Source organism: Schistocerca nitens, chromosome 1, assembly GCF_023898315.1.
Source record: "Schistocerca nitens isolate TAMUIC-IGC-003100 chromosome 1, iqSchNite1.1, whole genome shotgun sequence".
NCBI lineage: Eukaryota > Metazoa > Arthropoda > Insecta > Orthoptera > Acrididae > Schistocerca > Schistocerca nitens.
Window position 1 is genome coordinate 339899386 of NC_064614.1, and position 22940 is coordinate 339922325.

A 22940-nucleotide genomic window follows, 5' to 3' on the forward strand; every position below is an offset into this window, starting at 1 on the left:
CAACATAAGGGTGGTGGTGCAGCAGTTTACATTAGTGACAATCTCGAGTACAAGAAAATAAACTATCTAGACCAGTACAACAAAGAAGGCTTGATTGAAGTGACAGGCATCGAAGTCCACACCAAAGAGTGTAGAGAGGTTATAAGAAAACATAAAGTTATTGGGATTTATCATCCACCAAAGGCTGATGTAGTTAGCTTCATAGACATATTTAGTAGAGTAGTGAGACGTTGTGGTCCCAGTGACCTAACTATACTTGGTGATCTGAATATTGAGGCAAAATCCTCCGGTTTATGTAATATGAGGTTAATAGATACTCTTAACCCATATAATCTCATAAATGTAGTATATAGTGATACCAGGGTAACAAAGTCCACATCTAGCAGAATTGATTACGTTATACTATGTAAACATATTAAAGACAGTGTTAGGTGCTGGAATATGGATTTTCACTACTCTCACCACAAATGCCAGCTTGTAGAGTATGTAAACACAAGCACCCCAAAACTGACAAAAGTTACCAAAAATAAAAGAATCATAAAAGAGGGTAACATCCTTGCCCTAAGAAATAAATTAGCTATAGAGGACTGGGATCTGGTTTGCAGAGACTGAAGGATCTGCAAACAAATGGGCCAAATTCTATGATACTATGCTAAGACACTTTGACAGATGCTGCCCTGTTAAAAAAATACAAAGAATGTTCACCCATAACCAAAGTGAAAAAACCAACAGACTGATACTTCCAGCAAATATGATAAAACTCAGGCAAAACATCCAGGACCTGGATGTGTTACTTAAATCAACAAACCTGCAGGTTTTTAAGGCCAAGTACAATGAAGCCAAGAAAATCCTTAAGAAAGAGCTTTCAAATCTAAGAAAACAGATATACAGCAGTGAAATAGCTCAATCAGACAATATAGCCAAGACCTCATGGAGAATTGTAAATCAGTTTCGCAAAGCCACATCGAAACCAGAAACTGAAATTGTAAATATAATATGTGAAGGAAACACAATTAAAGATCCTAGTAAAGTCTGCAATGTTTTCAATAAATACTTTATATCTGCAGCTGTTAGTCCAGTTAATAACACAATTGTGAGTAGTGAGGTAAAGCTCTGCCCCTTTGAAGACCCACCTTTTGAATTCAAACAAATAAGTGAAAAAGAAATAGGCAGGGTAATAAATAACCTAAAGAATAAGTTCTCATCCAGATGGGATGGTTTGAGTAGTATCGTGATTAAAAAATGTAATAAGGAATTAGTTAAAATAATCACCTATTTGGTAAACTGCAGTATTCGAGAACATACATTTCCAAATGTATTGAAATGGAGCACAGTTAAACCAGTGCATAAAAAAGGATCCAAGGAAGAGGTTTCAAATTTCAGGCCCATATCATTAATACCTGTCTTCAGCAAAGTATTTGAAGTTGTGCTGCTGACACAACTTAGTGACTACTTCTTGAAAAATAGGTTCCTAACGGAGACACAACATGTATTCCGAAAAGATCATAGTACTATCACAGCAATTACGGAATTTCTTCACAAAATGTATGGTGCCCTTGATCAAGGAATGCAAACAGCTGGCATATTTCTAGACCTCACTAAAGCCTTTGACTTGGTAAACCATGAGTTACTTTTAAGTCAACTTGAGTCATACAATGTAAATGCTGCATCCATGCAATTGCTGGCTACATATTTATTTAACCGCAAGCAGTGTACAAAGCTGACTTACAGAATCAATAATCAGATCATTAATTTCCAGTCCAAATATGAGACAGTCACACAAGGTGTACCCCAGGGCTCAATTTTGGGCCCTTTCCTTTTCCTAGTGTACATAAATGATATAGAGCAACCTTTCAACTCCCAATTGGTAACCTATGCAGATGATACCTCACTGTTATTTCCTGGTAAACAAAATGATGAGTTAACGCTGGTAGCAACTGAGGGCCTACGTCAAATAACTACTTATTTCCAAGATCAAGGTTTGAAAGTTAATATCAGTAAATCTCAGTTATTGCCATTTAAACTTACAAACTCACACCAAACCTCTATCAGTAACATAGGTGGAATTGAAGTAGTGGACACAGAAGGCTGGAGATTTCTAGGTATTCACCTAGATGAAAATCTAAGATGGGTAAACCATATCAAATTTTTATGCAATAAAATCAGCAGTTCATTACATCTAATCAGCCAGTTATCAAAAGTAGTCCCACATCAGACATTAAAAACAATTTATTATGGAATCATTTTTGCACAGATTAATTACGGGATAGAGATATGGGGTTGTGCTGCCGACATATGTATGAACAGAATATTAACCCTACAGAAAAGAGCAATCAGAATTATCCATGGATTAGGATATAGAGATTCATGCAGGGAAATCTTTGTTCATCATAAATACCTCACAGTCTACTCACTGTATCTTTACTAATTAATTATATTTTTTGTGACACATCAAATCAAAGCAATGAAGTGCTCTGATATGCATGCCTATAATACAAGAAATAAAGACTGCTACTACAGACAAAGAACAAAATTAAAAACAACAGACCATAGTCCATGCATTAGTGGTCAAATATGGTACAACAGATTACCGAGCTCTATAAGGTGCCACAAAGGGAACTTATTCAAAGTGAAACTGAAATATTTCTTGATGGACAAGTGTTTATATTCTTTAAGTGAATATTAATATAAACTAAAATAAATTATTTTACAAAGATGATGTGACTTACCGAACGAAAGCGCTGGCAGGTTGATAGACACACAAACAAACACAAACACATACACAAAATTCAAGCTTTCGCAACAAACTGTTGCCTCATCAGGAAAGAGGGAAGGAGAGGGAAAGACGAAAGGATATGGGTTTTAGGGGAGAGGGTAAGGAGTCATTCCAATCCCGGGTGATATATTTCTGCTTGTGAGATGTCTGCTTGTGTCTGTATATGTGTGGATAGATATGTGTGTGTGTGCGAGTGTATACCCGTCCTTTTTTCCCCCTAAGGTAAGTCTTTCCACTCCCGGGATTGGAATGACTCCTTACCCTCTCCCCTAAAACCCATATCCTTTTGTCTTTCCCTCTCCTTCCCTCTTTCCTGATGAGGCAACAGTTTGTTGCGAAAGCTTGAATTTTGTGTATGTGTTTGTGTTTGTTTGTGTGTCTATCGACCTGCCAGCGCTTTCGTTCGGTAAGTCACATCATCTTTGTTTTTAGATATATTTTTCCCATGTGGAATGTTACCCTCTATTTTATTTATATCGACCTGCCAGCGCTTTCGTTCGGTAAGTCACATCATCTTTGTTTTTAGATATATTTTTCCCATGTGGAATGTTTCCCTCTATTTTATATATATATATATATATATATATATATATATATATATATATATATATATATATATATATAGAGAGAGAGAGAGAGAGAGAGAGAGAGAGAGAGAGAGAGAGAGAGGGAAACATTCCACATGGGAAAAATATATCTAAAAACAAAGATGATGTGACTTACCAAATGAAAGCGCTGGCACGTCGATAGATACACAAACAAACACAAACATACACACAAAATTCAAGCTTTCGCAACAAACTGTTGCCTCATCAGGAAAGAGGGAAGGAGAGGGAAAGACGAAAGGATGTGGGTTTTAAGGGAGAGGGTAAGGAGTCATTCCAATCCCGGGAGCAGAAAGACTTACCTTAGGGGGAAAAAAGGACGGGTATACACTCGCGCACACACACACATATCCATCCACACATATACCAATGTGGATGGATATATATATACCTAAAAACAAAGATGATGTGACTTACCAAATGGAAGTGCTGGCAGGTCGACAGACACACAAACAAACACAAACATACACACGAAATTCAAGCTTTCGCAACAAACTGTTGCTTCATTGGGAAAGAGGGAAGGAGATGGAAAGACGAAAGGATGTGGGTTGTAAGGGAGAGGGTAAGGAGTCATTTGAGTCCCGGGAGTGGAAAGACTTACCTTGGGGGAAAAAGGACAGGTATACACACACACACATATCCATCCGCACATACAGAGACACAGACTAAATAATGCTATGATGTTTGCAAAAGACACCAGTTGGTGTCTCCATGAAAAAAAAAAAAAAAAAAAAAACAATAAATAAGTAAATAAAGATCACACTTTTGAGATTGTTTTGAAAATTTGTGAGAAAAGGACTCAGTGAAACGAAATTTTGTTCTTGACCTCATTTGTATGAAGTGACGATGCTAAGGGATCAAAATGCTCTATATTGTGTAATATATTGTGTTATATGCGAAAACTTGTTGGGTTAACCCGTTTTTTTTATTTTTATCAAAACTTTTCTCACATTTTATGCTTTCAGAATTTTTGGAGGGGAGTTATTCTAATAAAACTGGTTACAGTGAGATAAATGTACAACCCAATCTTGGATCATATAAAGTGAACAATACCATACTGAGGATATTAATGTCAAAAATCCACTACTACATTTCTATGCAAAAATGTTAAAATATCAATGTTTATAAATAATTAATGTAATTGAAATTATGATTATGTACTTTTCAAAAAGTGTAAACAATTATTTGTGTTTTATGTATGTTCCAAAGTCTATTTTGCATCAAGAGATTGATATATCATAGTAATTTCTTTGCTACTAGTTGTTAGAGGAAAATCTTTATTATTTTGTGCAGTTGGTTATACGAGTCAGAAGTCCAAGGATGGAGAATGAGCTATATGTGTTTTATTGATCTGTTGTTGTGAAGTGTAATGACTGAAAATATATGTATAATTCTGCAGAAAGTCCACCAGCTTTCACAATGTTATTTATGTGGTGATCAGATCATCCTCTAGACAATTACAGAAAGATGAACCATAGAAAGTAAGAGAAACAAAGAGCCATCAATATACAGAAAAGAAGAGCAACAAAAAATATGTGTATAATTAATATTAATGTATCTGGCTATTTAAATTCAACTGTCTATGCCACTTGCTGCAATGTGTCACTATGTGAGTGCTGTGAAAATGTGGTCAGTTACTGAAATTACTAACTTACTCCAAACATCAAGTTCAAAACTGAGCCACAAGTCAGTGGGGACAGTCAGAATGCAATAGAGCAATGAGTATGCTGACAATCAGCATGGCATCATGTGAACCAGAGAAGAAGGTGAACTGTCATTGAAAACTGGGTGATTTGTCATTAATGTCATGTTATACAGACTGCTTGGAAAAGGTTAAATTGTTATGGAGTTTTTTGCCTCTGTACCTAAAAAATCAGACTTGAAAATGTTTCTGGAACTATTCAGTTTCATATGATTGAAGCACATGTGCTTGGGTTTCAGACAGGATCCCCTATTTCTTTTCATGCTGAAGTGTCATTCCAATACAAATGGAAAGCCTGTGTAGTGCTATTCAAGTTTAGGGGGAATACCAAGTGGGCTGAGGCATGAATGTGAATTAGATTGAGGAGAGAGGCATGCTATGGTACTCCACGCAGCTGGTCAAAGCTATTGTGCCAGGATGGTATAGTGCTTAGTGCACCTGTCTACTGAACAGGAGAGTCTGGTTCAAAACCTGATCTTCATGCAAGATTTCATTTGCTGCTTCAGTCTGCACATGTTCATTATGGATGTTTGAGATGAAAAGGTCTGTGGAACCATACAGTTTCATTTTTTTTCAGTTATGAATGTTTATGGAGACATGTTTTGATCATTTGGTAAAGCTTTAGCTTTGCAAACATTTCCCAGTCTCCAACATAGAAGAGGCTGCAGAAGAGAAGCAGTCTGCTTATGAAAAAGAGATATAGTTTTGTTGGAAGGTCAGACAAAGTAACAGTTGCACAGTAATTAAAAACAATGGTGATCATCAAATTTCATCTAAAAAATTACACATGAGGGATGATATAATTCTGGTGCCATAAATGACTAGACTCAGAATAGTGTTGAGTTGGAAAAGTCACAAAATTTGGAGGGGAAGAATAAAATAACTATGAAATATGAAGGAAGTAACAATTCCGGAAAAAAAAAAAAAAAGAATTCACCAGAATATATTGGTATTGTCCTTATCAATCGGGTTAAAGCCAATATTGTGGCAGTGAAAAAGCTGATACTAGCAAAATAGTGAAAAGGTGTTAAACAGAAATGCATATTCTGTGAGCCAATATTAATGCTGTGCTGTTGACTGCAACTACGTTGAAGATGGAACATAGTAGACTGCAGCTTATGAGGGCTACAGTTGTTTCATCAGAAAGAATCCAACAGCAATCATGTCTGTGGCTCAATGATCTACAACAGGTGATTCAACAGCACAGCCATCTACCACAATGCATTTTCCCCATCTCCATGTTCCAGCCTTCAGTCACCTTCTCAATGCAGAGAGCTGTACCAGCAGTGAGCTATACTAAATCTGAGTTGGTAGTTGTGATGGTGTTGTGGGCAATCAGAAGTGAATTTGTTTATCAAAGCATTTTCCTTTTGGGTTGGGTGCAATGGTGTCAAAGTACTGTGACAATTGAGCACAGACTAAGATTAATTATTCAGGTTCTTGGTACTGTGATTGTATGCCTATACTGACAGGAGGGATACAGGTGAATATAATTTAAACATTTGAATGTGCAACTAAATGCCAATTTAAATATGTTAGATACCTTTAATGCAAACTTTAAAGTTCCGGGTGATGAACTGTGTGGTAAAATGGATTTCTCCAATGCTGATTTAAAAATAGTAGGTACTAAAATAAGTACAAATGTTTCTTATTTGCAAACATAGTGAACTTCTGTTATCAAAGCTCAGAGGCTGAACTTGCTGGGATATTTTTACTACCCCTCTTGTTTTGCCACCTGCCTCCTTAGAATTCATTTTTTCACTTTTAACTGATTACCATTATCATACATGAATATAAACTGTATTTTCATAAAAAAAAGATTGGCCCTCAGTTTTAAAGAATATAACACCAGGTCTAATTTCGTGCTTAGTTTTATGTATGCAATTTATTTTCTAATTTATTTCAACTTTTCCTATTTAGCATCTTTTGTTATAGGGTGAAATCAGTAATGGTTTCGTAACTTAAATTCTATTGTTGACTTATAAACAAATATAAATTCTGTACTAATAATAAACATTCAGAGGAACAACTAACAGGATTTTAAAAGGATCTATCTGGCTCTATTCGAAAACATGTTAGCAAAACCAGCCCTTAATTAATTCCAAAGTAATTAACAGTTTTGTCAAAGTATTGTTTGCATAATGATGTATGTTACTTTCATCATTTAAACAAATAATTCGGACTAACTCTTGTAGTATAAGAAACTATTAAAAAGAACCAATTTTTGATGTATTCAGTTGATTTAATTAGTTAAGTTTTAATCATTATTTCTGTAAATTTAACTTCAAACAATGTGTAGTTTCAGTACCTATTATTGTGAGGATATATAAGGGCCAAATTTTTGGTCACAAGAGAGTCAGTCCACGGCCAAGTTTCAGACAAGAAACCTATGTTTGTTAGAACAACAACAGTTCTTCAACTTAACTGTGAAATAAGTGTTACACAAATAGGCCATGTGTTAAAACAATGACAGTGTACATTTCTATTCTTCAAGAACTATGAACTTTCTGGTTAAGCTTTTACTATTCGTAGATGTACAATAGCAAAATATCATAGCACTAAAGGGTGGTTTGCCTGTAAACTATTAGTGAGGCTTATGGAAAGTTAAAACAATAGTTCACTAATGATATATAACTGTGCATTATTGGGTGGTTGTGAACAGTGAAAGTAAAGTACAGTGAAATGCAAATGTGCACTTGTTGGCTGCATTATTTAAAGTAGTTAGTGTTGCACTTCCACAACCCATTTTTCAGCCAGTGTAGCAATGCAGTACATTGACACCAAGGAGAACAAATGAAGAAATGGATAAGGCATGCCATCATATGTGGTGCCCCAGTGATGCAACAGCCAAACAGCACTTGAGTTTCATGGCCACACTATGACAGCAACCAATCAGGGTGTGGCTTCTATAGAAGCAGCCATTGAGCATACGAGCAGCCAGTCAGCCTGCAGGAGGACACAGCTGACTGGGATAGACAAGATGCTTCACCAAGAGAATTACAACTTCCTGCAGCCATGTAGATGATGAGCCAAGATGACAACCACAACAGCAGCAACAACAGCGGCAGGAGATGAGTGATTGGAAAATAAGGCATTTCATAGCAAAAGCCATTTTATATTAAGTGATACATAATGAGTGGTCTTAACAAACATGACAGTGGGGTTTAAAACAAAGCTGAGTGTTTAAGTAAACAGAAAGACTTAATGGAGACTGATTCACAGGACGATAGTGGTTACAGAAAATTGGAAGCAAAGTTGAGGTAAATTATGAGTAGTATGTGTAAGAAAGAAGTCATTAATAGTTTGAAAAAAGACATTAGAAGGTTGGGAAGTAGTATAAAGAAAGTAGTACATAATACTAATGAAAAATTAAAATTGAGTAATAAATGTGTAGGAGAGAGAGAGAGAAACTTTGTGATGACAATAGCAGGAAGGGGGAGGTTTTTGAGAAACAATGTGCTGAAAATAGGGATAAACTTGAGAACTAAATCAGTTAGAATAAAAATGATTTTGTAATGGAGGTAGAAACCAAGTGTGCAGTAGTGGTAGAGGAAAACCCCGTAAAAGTAAATGAAAATGTAGATACAGGATTGATCTAAATAGAGAAAAAAGTGGAAGAGGTACAAAATCTAAAGCATAGAGAAAGAGAAAGTGGGTCTGATTCTGACAGCAATTGTATTAATGATAGCCATGAGTAATCCAGTAGTGAAAGGGAAAAGGTATTTGAATTTATAATTGATAATGATGGCAATGTGTTAAATACCGAAAGAACAAATGAAGATAATGTTAGGCGTAATGAAGAGTTAGAGTTTGAGAGTGGTAATGAGAAAGAGGACCATGCCATCTGTTATTTGACTGGGTCTGATAATCATGTTGGTAAGTAGGATGATAGTTTTCCAAAGAAAGAGTTCATGGGTATTTGTTGTTTGAAGATCACATGGTAAGCCAAATGGAAGCATGTTACTCTGTAATAACTGCAAGTGAACAGGGGATACACATTAAGTGTTTACTGAGCAATGGTAGTGATTTGAATGGTATTTCAAAGGCATTTTTTTAAACTATTAAGAACACAGAGGGTATAGTAGTAATACATGTTTCTGGAATAAAAACTATTGGTGCTAATGATAAGCTATCAGAGAGTGAGAACCAAAACATACTATTAACTGTGCAATTGGTAGGACAGCTGTTGCAGTGCAATTTCTTGGTAATTCAAAATCTCAATATTGATGTAATATTTGGAACCAATTTCTTGTGCAATTAGCAAGTATGGGGTTCAACAATCTGTGTAGGATTCATTATGGGACAATAATGCTTACCACAGCTATCTGTCTCAATTTTTCACATTTCCTGAGGCAGTGAAACTCTTCTCCTATCGTATCTGTAGTTTATAAGTGAATCAGAATTATTCAATCTCCTACTTTCATGTAATTTTGTGCAGTAGGATACTTTAGTATAGAGATATTTTAGAAAAGGCTTGTCTTGTGTGTGTATATATATATATATATATATATATATATATATATATATATTGTGTTAGTTATAAGTAATAGAATCATAAGGCGATGGAAGAAAGCAAAGTGGTACCATAGTTAAAGAATTTCTGTCAAAGAGGTAAGTTAAACAGAAAAAAATGCTGTCAGCAAATGTGGAGGATAACTACCATCTGAAGTAATCAGCTCATGTGTTAAATTAGTATAAATTGCTACAGCAGCAGAGACAATAAGCAGTATAAACCATCTTAAATATGAGACCTTAATATTAATTCTGGTATAATAGAAGTAGGTTAGTGATGCAGATCACAATGTCACCCACAACGGCAGAGCATTTGTGTACTAACTCACATGTCGTGAGAGAAACAGAACATGAAACGTAAGTGCAGAAGCACAGTATCCGAGTGTTAGTGGGATGGTGTAGCACTGAACCCTGAACCACATTCGGAGAGAGTTTGTAATGGAACAAAAAATCCATGCTGACAAGGGAACCTCCCCATCGCACCCCCATCAAATTTAGTTATAAGTTGGCACAGTGGATAGGCCTCCTCGAAAAACTGAACACAGATCAATTGAGAAAACAGGAAGAAGTTTTGTGGATCTGTGAAAAAATAAGTGAAATATACCAACTGAGTAGTTCATGGGAAGATATGCAATAGAATGACTTTAGTAGCGCAGGAGTGCTGTGGTCTCCTGGTAATGTGAACAGCTGCGGAACGAAAGGTCCTTGGTTCAAATCTTCCATCGAGTGAAAATTTTAATTTTTTATTTTCAGTTTATGTGACAAACTCTTATGTTTTCATCACTTTTTTGGGAGTGATTATCACATCCACAAGAAAACCTAAATCGGGCAAGGTAGAAGAATCTTTTTACCCATTCGCCAAGTGTACAAGTTAGGTGGGTCAACAACATATTCCTGTCATGTGACGCACATGCCGTCACCAGTGTCGTATAGAATATATCAGACATGTTTTCCTGTGGAGGAACCGGTTGACCTATGACCTTGCGATCAAATGTTTTCGGTTCCCATTGGAGAGGCACATCCTTTCGTCTAGTAATCGCATGGTTTTGCGATGCGGTTGCAAAACACAGACACTAAACTTATTACAGTGAACAGAGACGTCAGTGAACGAACGGACAGATAATAACTATGCAAAAATAAAGAAAGTAAAATTTTCACTGGTGGGAAGAGTTGAACCAAGGACCTGTCGTTCTACAGCTGCTCACGCTAACCACTGGACCACGCCGCTCCTGAGCTCACATTGTCATGATGTTGCCTATGTGGTCCATGGACTACTCAGTTTGTATATTTTGCTTATTTTTTCACAGTTCCACACAACTTCTTCCTGTTTTCTCAATTGATCTGTGTTCAGTTTATCAAGGCCTATCCACTGTGCCAACTTATAACTAAATCTGAGGGGGGTGCGATGGGGAGGTTCCCTTGTGAGAATTAGTTCATCGATGTCGGAAATGTTGAAAATCCATGGAAAACACAGAGAAGGAGATAGGTGCACTGCAACTTTGACAGAGCCTGAGGTTTGTAATATTGATGCATTGAAAACTTGAAGAAGGGACCTTATTGTTGAAAAGAAGGAGGGAGCCATTGATGTAGGTATGATAGACACATGAGCACCAGTGTCAACTAGAAAAATGTCAGTCATGTATAAACGAATGCTCTTCCTGGCGGCCGAGTGGACAGAGTGCAATGTATGGAGAAGTCTGTGAGGTTCCCTGCAGGACTCCGTGTTGTTTAGGTCTAGCTGTCAGCTTGGTTGCTGCAAGGTAACCGACACTTCTTAGCATTATTGCTGAAAACCTTGTGGTACCAGCAGTACGGATGAGCCGGATGTGGTGGTGGTGGTGACTGCAGCAGCAGAGGAGGCTTGTCCGCAACGATTTGTTCTGGTATGTATACCAGCACATATGCTGCATGGGTGATCTTCAAATGTTCGGACGATGGAGAGTGTGAGTGAATACTGCCAGGTGGTGTAGAAAGCACAGATGTGGAGTGAGCTCTGCTTCTGCCAACAGACTGCCCATAAACAGGTGCAGTTGTGTCAACCAGTGAGTGATGAGCTGGTTGGTGTTGTTGTAGCAATTCCTACAGCTGGCCTGTGATGCAGAGATGAGAGCTGATGGACTTGAAGGAGTTTGGTTGCCTCTGGGTACTTACAAAGAACTTTGACGTTTCTTGGGTACAGTAAATTATTACCATCGGCATCTGCCTTCTGCCACCGACATGCAGCCTCCACTGACAGATTTGCTTTCAGGCAAACAGACTTTAGGCCTTAAACCAGTTTGCTTGACTGAACCTATGCTGGAGGCCTTCAAGGCTCTAAAAACTTCATTAGCTGACAACATGACACTTGCCCATCCCAACCTGTCTGCTGAGTTGTTCATCACTACAGATGCCAGCGAGATCGTGATGGGTTACTGTCATGCTGTGTGCAGTACCTGGCCACTATCAACCACGAACTCTTCCGGTTTTGCCTTATTGGCAAACTAATCAAGAACATTTTAGCGCGCACAACTTTCCATACTCACTTAAGAAGAACTTTAACTTTAGTCATACATATTACCAAACCACCTCTCCCCGCCCCCCCCCCCCCCTGCCACCCCTCCCCCACACTCGTAGGGTGCCTCAGTTTTGTTCACTCAGCTAGCAGCTCACATCACCCACAGCACTGCCTGTGTTTGCTGCTCTGGTCTTCTGCAATATGTCCAGGGTGGGTCAATTCAATTCAGTACATGTAATCTCCAGTCCAGTTTACGAGACTCCTGTATGTATTGTGCAACCACTCATTCCCACGGTACCAATCATGCCTGCTGCATCGTGTTTTCATGACACAGGCAGAGCTTGCTCCACATCCGCACTTTCCACACCACATGGAAGTATCCGCTCACTCTCTTCACCATCAGAACATTGCAGGATTGCCCATGTACCATATGTGCTGATATACATACCAGAATAAATCGATGAGGACAAGCCTCTTCCGCTGCCGCAGTCACCACCACCACCACCACATCCGGCTCATCAATACCACAAGGTACCACAAGGTTCTCAGCGACAATGCTAAGAAGTGCCAATTACTTTGCCAGCACCCAAGCAGACTGCAGGGCCTAAAAGACACGGAGTCCTGCAGGAAACCTCACAGGCATCCCCATACATTGCACTCCTTCCACTCATCCACCTGGCCGAGCGGTCGTTTATATGTGCCTGACATTTCGTCATGGTGTGTTTTCCTAGTCGACACTGGTGCTCGCTTGTCTATCATACCTACATTGATGGTTTCCCCCATCTTTTCACTGATGAGGTCACTTCTGCAAACTTTCAAAACATCAACCTTACAAACCTCAGGCTCTGTCAAAGTTATGGTCCACCTATCCCCTTCTCTGTGTTTCCCGTGGATTATCTACATTGCCGACATCGATGAATTAATTCTTGGTATGGATTTTTTGTCCCATTACAAACTCTCTCTGAACATGGTTCAGGGCTTGGTGCTACACCATCCCACTAACACTCAGATACTGTGCTCCCACACTTATGTTCCATATTCTGTTTCTCTCACAACATGAGTGCTCAACCCTCATGGGCGACATTGTGACCTGTGTCACTTACCTACTGTCAGAATACGACTCAGCTTCACAACTCTGCTGGGAAAACAATGAGCTGAGAAAACGAATAGCACACACTTACAATGAGCTCGTCACAGCTCATACGTCGCTGCTAAAACTGCAGTCCACAGGGCCGACACGTAACCTGGTTTCTCCAGCAGACACCTGCTCGGACACTCAGTAGTTTAGTCCAAAAACATTAATTTTGTATGACGATTCATGTCCAGTAGACACCGCACTCACGACATGCTCACCACATTAAGTGCCATGTGTTTCAAACAGTGCTTCTAATGACTGTCACACGCTAGTTACGACCATGCCTACCACACAGGCAGATGCTCCGGGTGTTGATAAACATTCCCCCTCTCTCGCGCACCAACCACTTTACTCGGTGGCTATTGCTGTTCCCTGCATGACGCCAATGCCTCTCTCACCTGCACCAGTTACCCAAGGCAAGGCAGACAAAAGACAATCACTGCACGTCCCGAACCACTCCATACTGCACACGCAGCTGACCTCTGCAAATAAGTGCACGCTGCACTCACTTAATAGGCATGTGACTTCTGTGCTGCCTTTTCCCACCTGCGCTAACAGTTACACCTTGTCATGCCTCACTTGTCCAAAAAATTCATGTCAGAATGTTACTCAGTCTCAGTTTCTTCTGTGACTGACGAACAACACATGAGATAATTACCACTGCTGGCCCTCCTATTAGGCACAGGGTTAGACATCTCAACCCCATTAAGTTACACATGCCCAGCAGCAAATTAAATAACTTTTGAAGGCAGGTGTTCTACAACTGTCAGACAGCAACTGGTCTTCACCAATTCACCTCATACCCAAACTTCATGCTGTTTGGCTTAAAAAATGCTCACACAAATATGGCAACGTGTCATCGACTCAATCTTATGACAGTTCAAGTTTTGCTTTGAATATGTGGATGACATACTCATTTTCAGCAACTCGCCTGAGTAACACGAAAATCATTTATACAAGGTCCTCCAGACCTAGAACTCCAATGGTATTGAAGTCAATGTCGAACTTGCTTAGTGGAGAGGTGGTGTGGTGTCCGATTGTGTTGCGTTGACAGGGGTCACAGCTGTGTGCCCAGATCTGACAGTCCCATTTAATATTTTTCCGAATGAAATGCTCAGATATTACTCGTGTAGTCACGTGGACACCAGAGTGAGTGAGGTTATGCGAGGTGTCAAAGGCTTGCCTGCGCAATGTGGGTGGGAGCAATGGCTGCAAGGTGCCAGTAGAAGAATTGCACCACACTTTATCCAAAACATGGGAAACTTGGATTTGGTAAGCACAAGAGATGTTTGAGGATCCATGAGGAGAGCTTGAGATTCCTTGTCGGGAGGCATGGAGAGTGGCCAGGTTGGAAAAGTCGATGATGTGTGAGACGGTATTGATCCGTAAGAAGAAATCAGCGTAGATACTTCTGTGCCTTTAATGTAGCAAACGTCTGTTGTGAATTGAGAGACTAAATCAAGGTGGCGGAAACGCTGAGGGGGTGGGTCCTCGGGAGGGTTGCAGAAAGCATCTGCTAGTGGTTTGTGATCAGTGACGATGAAAAAAGAGCAGCCCTCTACGTCAAGGCGAAAGTGTTTGATGGCTTCAAAGACTGTCAGAAGTTCCCTATCAAAAGCAGAATATTTATTCTGAGATGTAGACAGTTTTTTAGAGAAGAAATGAAAGTGAAAATCCGTGTCGCCCTTGCGTTGCTGTAGTACTGCACCCACCAAGATGTTGCTGGCATCTGTAGTGATGAACAACTCGGCCAACGGGTCAGGATGGGTGAGTGTCATGGTGTGAGCTAAGGAAGTTTTTAGAGCCTTGAGGGCCTCCAGCATAGGTTCAGTCCAGCAAACTGGTTTAAGGCCCAAAGTTTGTTTGCCCGACAGCGAGTCTGTCAGCAGGGCATGCACGGCGGCGGCAGAGGGCAGATGCCAATGGCAGTAATTTATTGTACCCAAGAAATGTTGGAGTTCTTTGAAAGTAGCCGGAGGTGGCAGTGATGTGATGGCCTGCAGGCAGGAATTGGGAGGCTGTATTCTGCCAGAGGCGACGGTGTAATCCAAAAATGTGACAGAGAACTGGCTCAGTTGGAATTTGTCCTTGTTGACCAAGATGCCGTTAGAGTTCAAGGTCTGGAGGACCTTGTGTAAATGATTTCCGTGTCTCTCAGTTGCTGAAAATGAGTATGCCATCCAGATACGCAAAGCGTAACTCGAACAATCATAAGACTGAGTCGATGAAATGTTGACTTATATTGTGCTGCATTTTTTAGGCCGAAGGGCATGAAGTTGTATGGGAAGAAACTGAGCAGCGTGATAATAGCTGTCTTTGGAATGTCTTATAGCGCTATGGGAATCTGGTGATAGGCACGTTTACAGTAAATCACACTGAAGAATGTGGCGCCCAACAAGATATGGGTGAAATTGTTTATGTTTGGCACGGGGTAATTGTCCATGAGAGTATGAGCATTTAAGTGTCTGTTATCATCACACATTCAAAAATAACCATTATGTTTGGGGATGAGGTGAATCAGTGAAGACCTGTTGCTGTCCAATGGTTGTAGAATACCTGCCTCTAAAAGTTCGTTAATTTTCTTCCAGGCAGCGCGCAACTTAATGGGGTTGAGGTGCCTAACCCTGTGCCGAGAAAGGAGGGCCAGCAGTGGTAATTATCTTGTGTGTCATTCTGTCAGTGGTGGAAGAAACTGAGAGCTCCACAAGAGACTGAGTAATGTCCTGACATGAAGTTTTTGGTTGAGTGGGGCGCAATGAGGTGTAACCATTAGCGCGGGTGGGAAAAGGCAGCACAAAAGTCACATGCATATTATGTGAGCATGGTGTGCACTTGTTTGCAGAGGTCAGCTGTGTATGCGGCATGAAGTGGATCAGGGCACACAGTGACTGTCTGTTGTCAGCCTTGCCTTGGGTAACTGGCGTGGGTGAGAGAGGCATTGGGAATTGGCGTCACGCGGGGAACAGCGATGGCCGCCGAGTCACATGATTGGTGCGTGAGAGAGGGAATGTTTATCAACACACAGGGCAGCTGCCTGCACAGTGGTCATGGTCGTACCACACATGCGACTGTTATTAGAAGCACTATTTGAAACACATGTCACTCAATGTGTCGAGCACGTCGGGTGAGCGGTGTCTACTGGACACGAATCATCACATGCAATTAATGTTTTTGGACTAACCTGCTGAGTGTCTGAGCTGGTGTCTGCTGGAGAAACAAGGTTAGGTGTTGGCACTGTGGACTGCAGTTTCAGCATCTAGGTACGGGCTGTGACAAGCTCATTGTAAGTGTGTGCTATTAATTGTTTCAGGTCGTCGTTTTCCTGGCGGAGTTGTGCCACCAAGTCGTATTCTGACAGTACGTTAGTTGACACAGGTCACATTGTTGGCCACAATGTTGGAGCACTCGTGTACTAACTCACATTTCACGAGAGAAACAGAATGTGGAACATAAGTGTGGCAGCAAATAATGCAGCCTAACTCTTGAAGTAGAAGAAACTGTTAAAAAGAACCAATTTTTTGATGTCAGTTAATTTAATGAGTTAAGTTTTAATTGTAATTTCTATAAATTTAACTTCAAACAGTGTATAGTTTGAGTACCTATTATTGTGAGGATATATATGGACCAAATTTTTGCTCATTAGACAGTAGGTCCATGGCCAAGATTCAGATGAGAAACATTTTTACAACAGTTCTTCAACTTAACTGTGAAATAAATGTTACACAATTTGGCCATGTGTTAAAACAAACACAGTGTCTGCTCCATACCTATCTTTTTATTCTTCAAGAACTGTGAACTTTGTGGTTAGGTTTTTACTGCTCGTAGATGTACAATAGTAAAATATTGTAGCAGTATGTGGATGTTTGCCAGCAAGCTACTAAGAGACTTCTGGAAAGTTAAAACAATAGGGCTCTGGCCATATATAACTGTGTATTATTGGGGGGTTGTGAAAAGTGAAAGTAAAGTACTGTTAAATGCAAATGTGCATCTGTCGGCTACATCATTTAAGGTAGTCAGTGTTGTACTTCCACAACTCATATTTCGGCCAGTGTAGCAATGCAGTACATTGACACCCAGGACAACAAATTAAGAAATAAAGAAGGCATGCCATAACAAAATATCTACTAAAATATGTCATTATGGGGTTAACTATTAACAGCGTTATTTTGGTGGCAAATGAAAAGTTAGAAGCAAAAATGTTAATCTGGAGAGAAACCTTATGGATTCTTGCCATGAAAAAATTGAGATAAATAATAAGATTTCTAAACTGCAGACAGTATTCTCTGACTTGATGAAGGAACTACATTCTGAAGTAATTAAAAAGTGAGACTTACTGTGAAATGAAGTTAATGAACAATTTAGGGATCTCACTAAGAATTTAAAACAGATTAAAGATTTCGCTGAACATGAATTTTCAGATGTGTATAAATATATCTATACACTAAAGCCCAGTTCAATGATTTAGAACAGAGTGAAGATTCTGATGTAACTGCAGGTTCAGGCTCTACACTCATGACTTTGTAGCAGAATGTTAGTTAGTTAATTGAGCAAAAATGTCAGAAAAAAGTAGAATCACCTGTCACTATGACAACTTCGTCAGAGGTTACAGATAAAATGGATGTGCAGTGTAGAACAACTATTGGAACCTGAGGAAGGGGTTAGTAAAAAGTGAGGAAATTATAACTGTGTGATTTCTCTAGAGTTAATAGAGAATTGTGTTTAGAAGATGGAACAAACTTTTTCAAACTATTAAAAAATTTAAATCCGAGGGTTGGAAATTCATCCTACTTATTTCTTATGGCTGTTTTGTAAATCTCTTCCTAAGTGATGAGATAATTTCAAGAAAGTGTATTTTGTGCTGTGTTATTTAGAGGGGGTTTTGCTGAATGGACAACACTGCATTCAGAAGTCTCTTTTGGGATGATTTCCAGGCTAAGTTTAAGAATAAGTATTAGTCAAAAAGTATGCAGGAAAAGTTAATACTGGAATTACTGGATCCTAGATACTATTATCATAGTTGGGGTAGTTATAAGATATTACTGAATAGCACCAAACTAGATCTAAATACTTGGATGAACCTATAGAGGAGAGTTATTTGATTAAGGTGTTGGTACATATGCTACCTTATCATGTAAGGAAAGAAATATGGCTTCAAGGGTGGAAAATGGTGAATGATTTACTAACATTTGTTGAAGGCCTGGATAAACTGAACAAAAAAGAAGTGACTCTATTCAGGAAGAAAACTCATGATCGAAGAATAAAAATGGAAATTGTTATCTACCATGTATCAAACGCATGAATGAGACAGAATGTGTAATGTGGCCAATAATAATAATCATTCTAATAATTGGAGAAATAATAGGAGAAGTAGCCTAGGGAGTAATCTAACATAGATATTTGCGTCCAAAAATGCTAATACTAATATGTTAATGAATAAGTTTGCTCCAAAGCAGGCATACAGGCTTCAGGGCATAACTGTAGAGAAGCAGGCCTACATATGGAAAAGCTAGTAGCCCTAATCCACCCTGCACCTATATATGAGTGGTTACTAGAAGACAGCAGTGATAAGGAAGAACAAACAAAATCCATAGACACAAGGAGAGTTTTCCAATTGTACATGGATGTTCATATAGACTCAGATGGTGAGATATCAATTATATCACATGCTAACTCTCTGAAGCAAATGTGTGTGCCCAATATTACCTTTGACAGAGTCTATATTGTAGACTTAACTGGAACTAAAGGAAAACTTACAAGAAACGAGATTGCATTGAACAACTAATGTCTTTACTTCCTATCAAACACTTAATCATACCCACCCTAACCTCAGGTGTGCTTTTGGGTTTAGACAGGCTAGTCACCAATAAAATATCTCTTGATTTTGAAGCAAATAAAGTACGATGGAAGATTGGAAACCCTACCTATAAACTACCATGTAACTACAAATGGTGAAAATTGTTCATTTAGTCACTGCAACTAACATGGTGGTAGTAGAAAATCAGTGTACACCAGAGGAAGGATTAGCAGAGGTGAACTCACTGAAATATAAAATACTAATGCTGGGTTACAAGAAGGATTTACAAAATGTATTACTCACATATAAATAAGTATTTTCAGATAAACCAGGATAAGATAAGGATAAGATAAATGGTGAAAAGCCTTTCTTTTGCAAATCATATATTATTCTGATGAGTTTTTGTGCTGCTGCCCATGAACAGACAAAAAGAATGGTTGAGAAGGGCATTACTGAATGCAGCTTAAGTGAATACAATAATCTGATGTTAGCAATGAAAAAAAACCATCTGGAGGAGTTTGATTGATATTAGACAAGCAAACTTGAAGTAAGTACATTAAAGCACAGAGGGATAGGCCTGTAAGCATTGAGGAATTACTGTCAAAGCTTGAGCAAACTAAGTTCTTTATGTCCCTGGATTTAATAATAATATGCTGCAGGTATTCAGCACTTGCTTCTCAGTCAACTAACATGGGCAGTATCAATGTGACAACAACCAAATTCATGTGGTAAGGAAAGATAGCAAACTGGAAGACATTTTAAAGGAACTGAATAAGGACCTACATGTGCTGGTCACTTAATGGTGTAAACAATTTGCAAAATAAATTTATAAACTTTGTTGTTATGATTTCTGTGTACTTTTTGTGATTTGTTTTTATTGCAGCATTATACTGAAGTACACAAATATTTACTTCTCATACTGTTGCCTTTCATCATACCTTTTAATGAACTTTTTTATACATAACCTTCTTTTCCAGATAGGTTAAATGCTCAAAGGCATGTTCGTCTTCACCCTGTTTTTACTAGCTATAGGAATTAGAGGTAAAATTTTACTAGAATAAATAATTACTTCACTTATTCTTTGAATACTTTTTAAAGTTTCACAAAACTGTACACAAACTAGATAATATGTTACATAGGAGTAGGCTAGTATTATCATTAAATCACATTGGATGGAATTCTGCCACTGGCAAGGATCTCGCCTTGTCAAACTGCCCCACATAAGGACAGAAGGATGACTGTCAGCAGCTAGTGCCTCTTAAGTGTTATGCCATGCTGGGTGATGCATAGCTTGTAGTAACTTTCATTTGTGAAAGCTGCACAACCCTAAATGAATTCAAACATGTTAAACATACCTTAGTACAATGCCAAGAAAATCATGCTGTTCTCCCAGATCAAAGCAACAGTTTTCATATAAAAGTGTTTTAAAAGACATAATTTCTTCTTCTGATGCTTCTTTTACTCTGTAGTGGATACTTCTGTCTCCTTTTGTCAGTGAAAACCATCTGTACACTAGGAATGTCCATTCATTTTTTGTCTGGAGGTCTCTAATAAAAACTCTGTTACAATACCTGTCAACAAAATATCAGTGATTGCTAAAATTCTAATATCAATTTTGTGCTTGCAAATAATATGAACGCACTGTTGAACATGATGAAACAAATATAATAAGATCGAACAGAGCATGTGCAGTTTGTGTGCTGTCCTGTCATTAATTCTTAATGGGACCTTGATATCACGAGGACTCAAATAATATAAATGTTATTTTTTATTTAATATAATTTTGTGATTCTTTCTGATTATGAAAATATATGCTTTCTGTACATTACTTTATCATTTTTGCAGTTTGTGTGCTGTCCTGTCATTAATTCTTAAGGGGACCTTGATATCACAAGCACTGAAATAATGGAAATGTTATTTTTTATTTAATATAATTTTGTGATACTTTCTGATTATGAAAATATATGCTTTCTGTACATTACTTTATCATTTTTTGTTTAAATGCCTTCTTAAAGCATGCCACATGTGTTTTTTAAACACCAAGCAGTTACACTACTGTCAAACACAAAACCCTACCCACATGTCTTATTATTTAATTTTGGCAGTGATGTATCCTTAGCAACTACTTTGCATAATGTTCTTGAAGAACATGTTGAGTGTGCTGTGAGCAGGGGTTTATTGAAATCAGTCTTTCTGTCAATACAAGTAATTACCTTAGTTTAATAATGGTTTTCATGGAGACTCATGTTGTAAATTTTGTTTGGACAGGTTTTATTGATTGTGCATCACACAATGCCCAAAGCTAAGGGATTTAATTACAGTCATAAATTTTACAGTTCTCAAACAAGAAGTCATATTAGAAATGAAGAACTTGTTATGCCACAGCAAAGTGGGTTAGGTGGAGAAGGTAGACTCACCAAAACAGAAACAGAAAGCCTCCCAAACATACACATGCACACCCCTTGCCGAAACTGTTATGGTAAAACTCAAGTCAATATTTAGGAATATTTCAGATTCTTAACTCCTGAAAAAAAATGTTTAATGGCAAAATGCAGAATCCAAATTAAAGTTGCAATAGTTGCATGTGGGAGCACTTGCCAAAAACTGTTTTTGTTGGCATCTCAGCTTTTCAAATTGGTGTGACCGATACCATAATATATTTTAACAAAAGGTTAACAAGCAGATTGAAAACAATGAACAGACTAGACATCACAGTTGAGGACAACACGAAAAATGGTCGTTTTCAAGTGTACAGACAATGTGTTGCTTTGCTGAAAAAGCTGCTGTATCATGACAAGGAAGGCCAGAATAACAAAGAAAAGAAAGAAAACTTAAGAAGATGAAAGAACGAAGAATGTTATGGGGCTGGAATGTTTCAACATGTTGTCATTGTGAAGAAAGTGACCTACAAATCTTTAGTCTCAATTCTCCATAATCAACATTTTTGCATACTTAGGTACCATACCAGTATTATTATCTCATTCATTATTAAAGCTATAAATACATATCTTCTTAAATTCTCAGTAGAAAAAAATTGACTTCTAATTTTTCATAAATAAATGAACAAAAGAAACTGATAATTATTCCTGCATTATTCTTTTAACAAGTTAATAATTAAGAGAATAAAATTTGTTTTGACTCTTTATGTTGAATAGTGTCGAAATACATTGTACCTAAAATATTCGTTATTCAGTACTGTATGTAAGATAAAAATCCATTTTCACTCCATTATCAGTTCCACAGTCATTAATTTTTGTCAGATTGAGGTCACAACATACTAATTTTTTGGTTAAAGTTCCAGTTAAGTATCCATGAAAGTTTTTGTATTATTATATTTCAAAGCATACAGACCATGATATCCAGATCCTCTTTATAGTGCACATGGAAGAATAGCTTCATCAGAACAGCAAGCACATACATAAAACATCAGCACACTCTGAACATAATAAAAAATGTGAGCAATTGTTACAAAAACCATGTATATTTATTACTTTTTGGGATTAACTGATTTATTTGGACTCAACAAACAATGTGTCTTGAATCACACTTGTCTGGTGCCTTGTCCCTGCCCTAATAAAATTTCAGTCATTACAGAATCACTTTAAGTCACTGACTTATGTAGTTTCTGCTACAGTTCATAAATGACATCACAATGTTCTAGCATGAAACTTTGAAGGCCTGTTGTGCTTATAACTATGTGTTCATGTTGTTGTCAATTTTCAAAGACTGTGATATTTAGTGGATAACAGCAGTGTGTGGAGATGTAAATGTCTTGTGACTAGGGCCTCCCGCCAGGTAGGCCATTTGACGGGTGCAAGTCTTTTGATCTGATGCCACTTTGGTGACTTGCATGTCAAAGTGTGTGGAGATACTTCACAAAGGTTTCTCCACTGAAAGTAGTGTTGAAAGCCAACCAATGAGG

The 22940-nt window shown here is 38.2% G+C and overlaps 1 protein-coding gene across 2 annotated transcripts in view; it reads right to left on the minus strand.

The window, feature by feature from the left end:
- The window catches only part of LOC126248618 (polycystic kidney disease protein 1-like 3), a 179420-nt gene that overhangs the window by 36659 nt on the left and 119821 nt on the right, over window positions 1–22940 (minus strand). For both annotated transcript variants that reach the window (XR_007545516.1, XM_049949784.1), the window contains exon 3: window positions 20374–20589. Coding sequence is in view for 1 of the 2 variants with exons in the window: in XM_049949784.1 (XP_049805741.1) it covers window positions 20374–20589 (216 nt within the window). In the remaining variant the exon portion in view is untranslated. The remainder of the gene's footprint in view (window positions 1–20373; window positions 20590–22940) is intronic.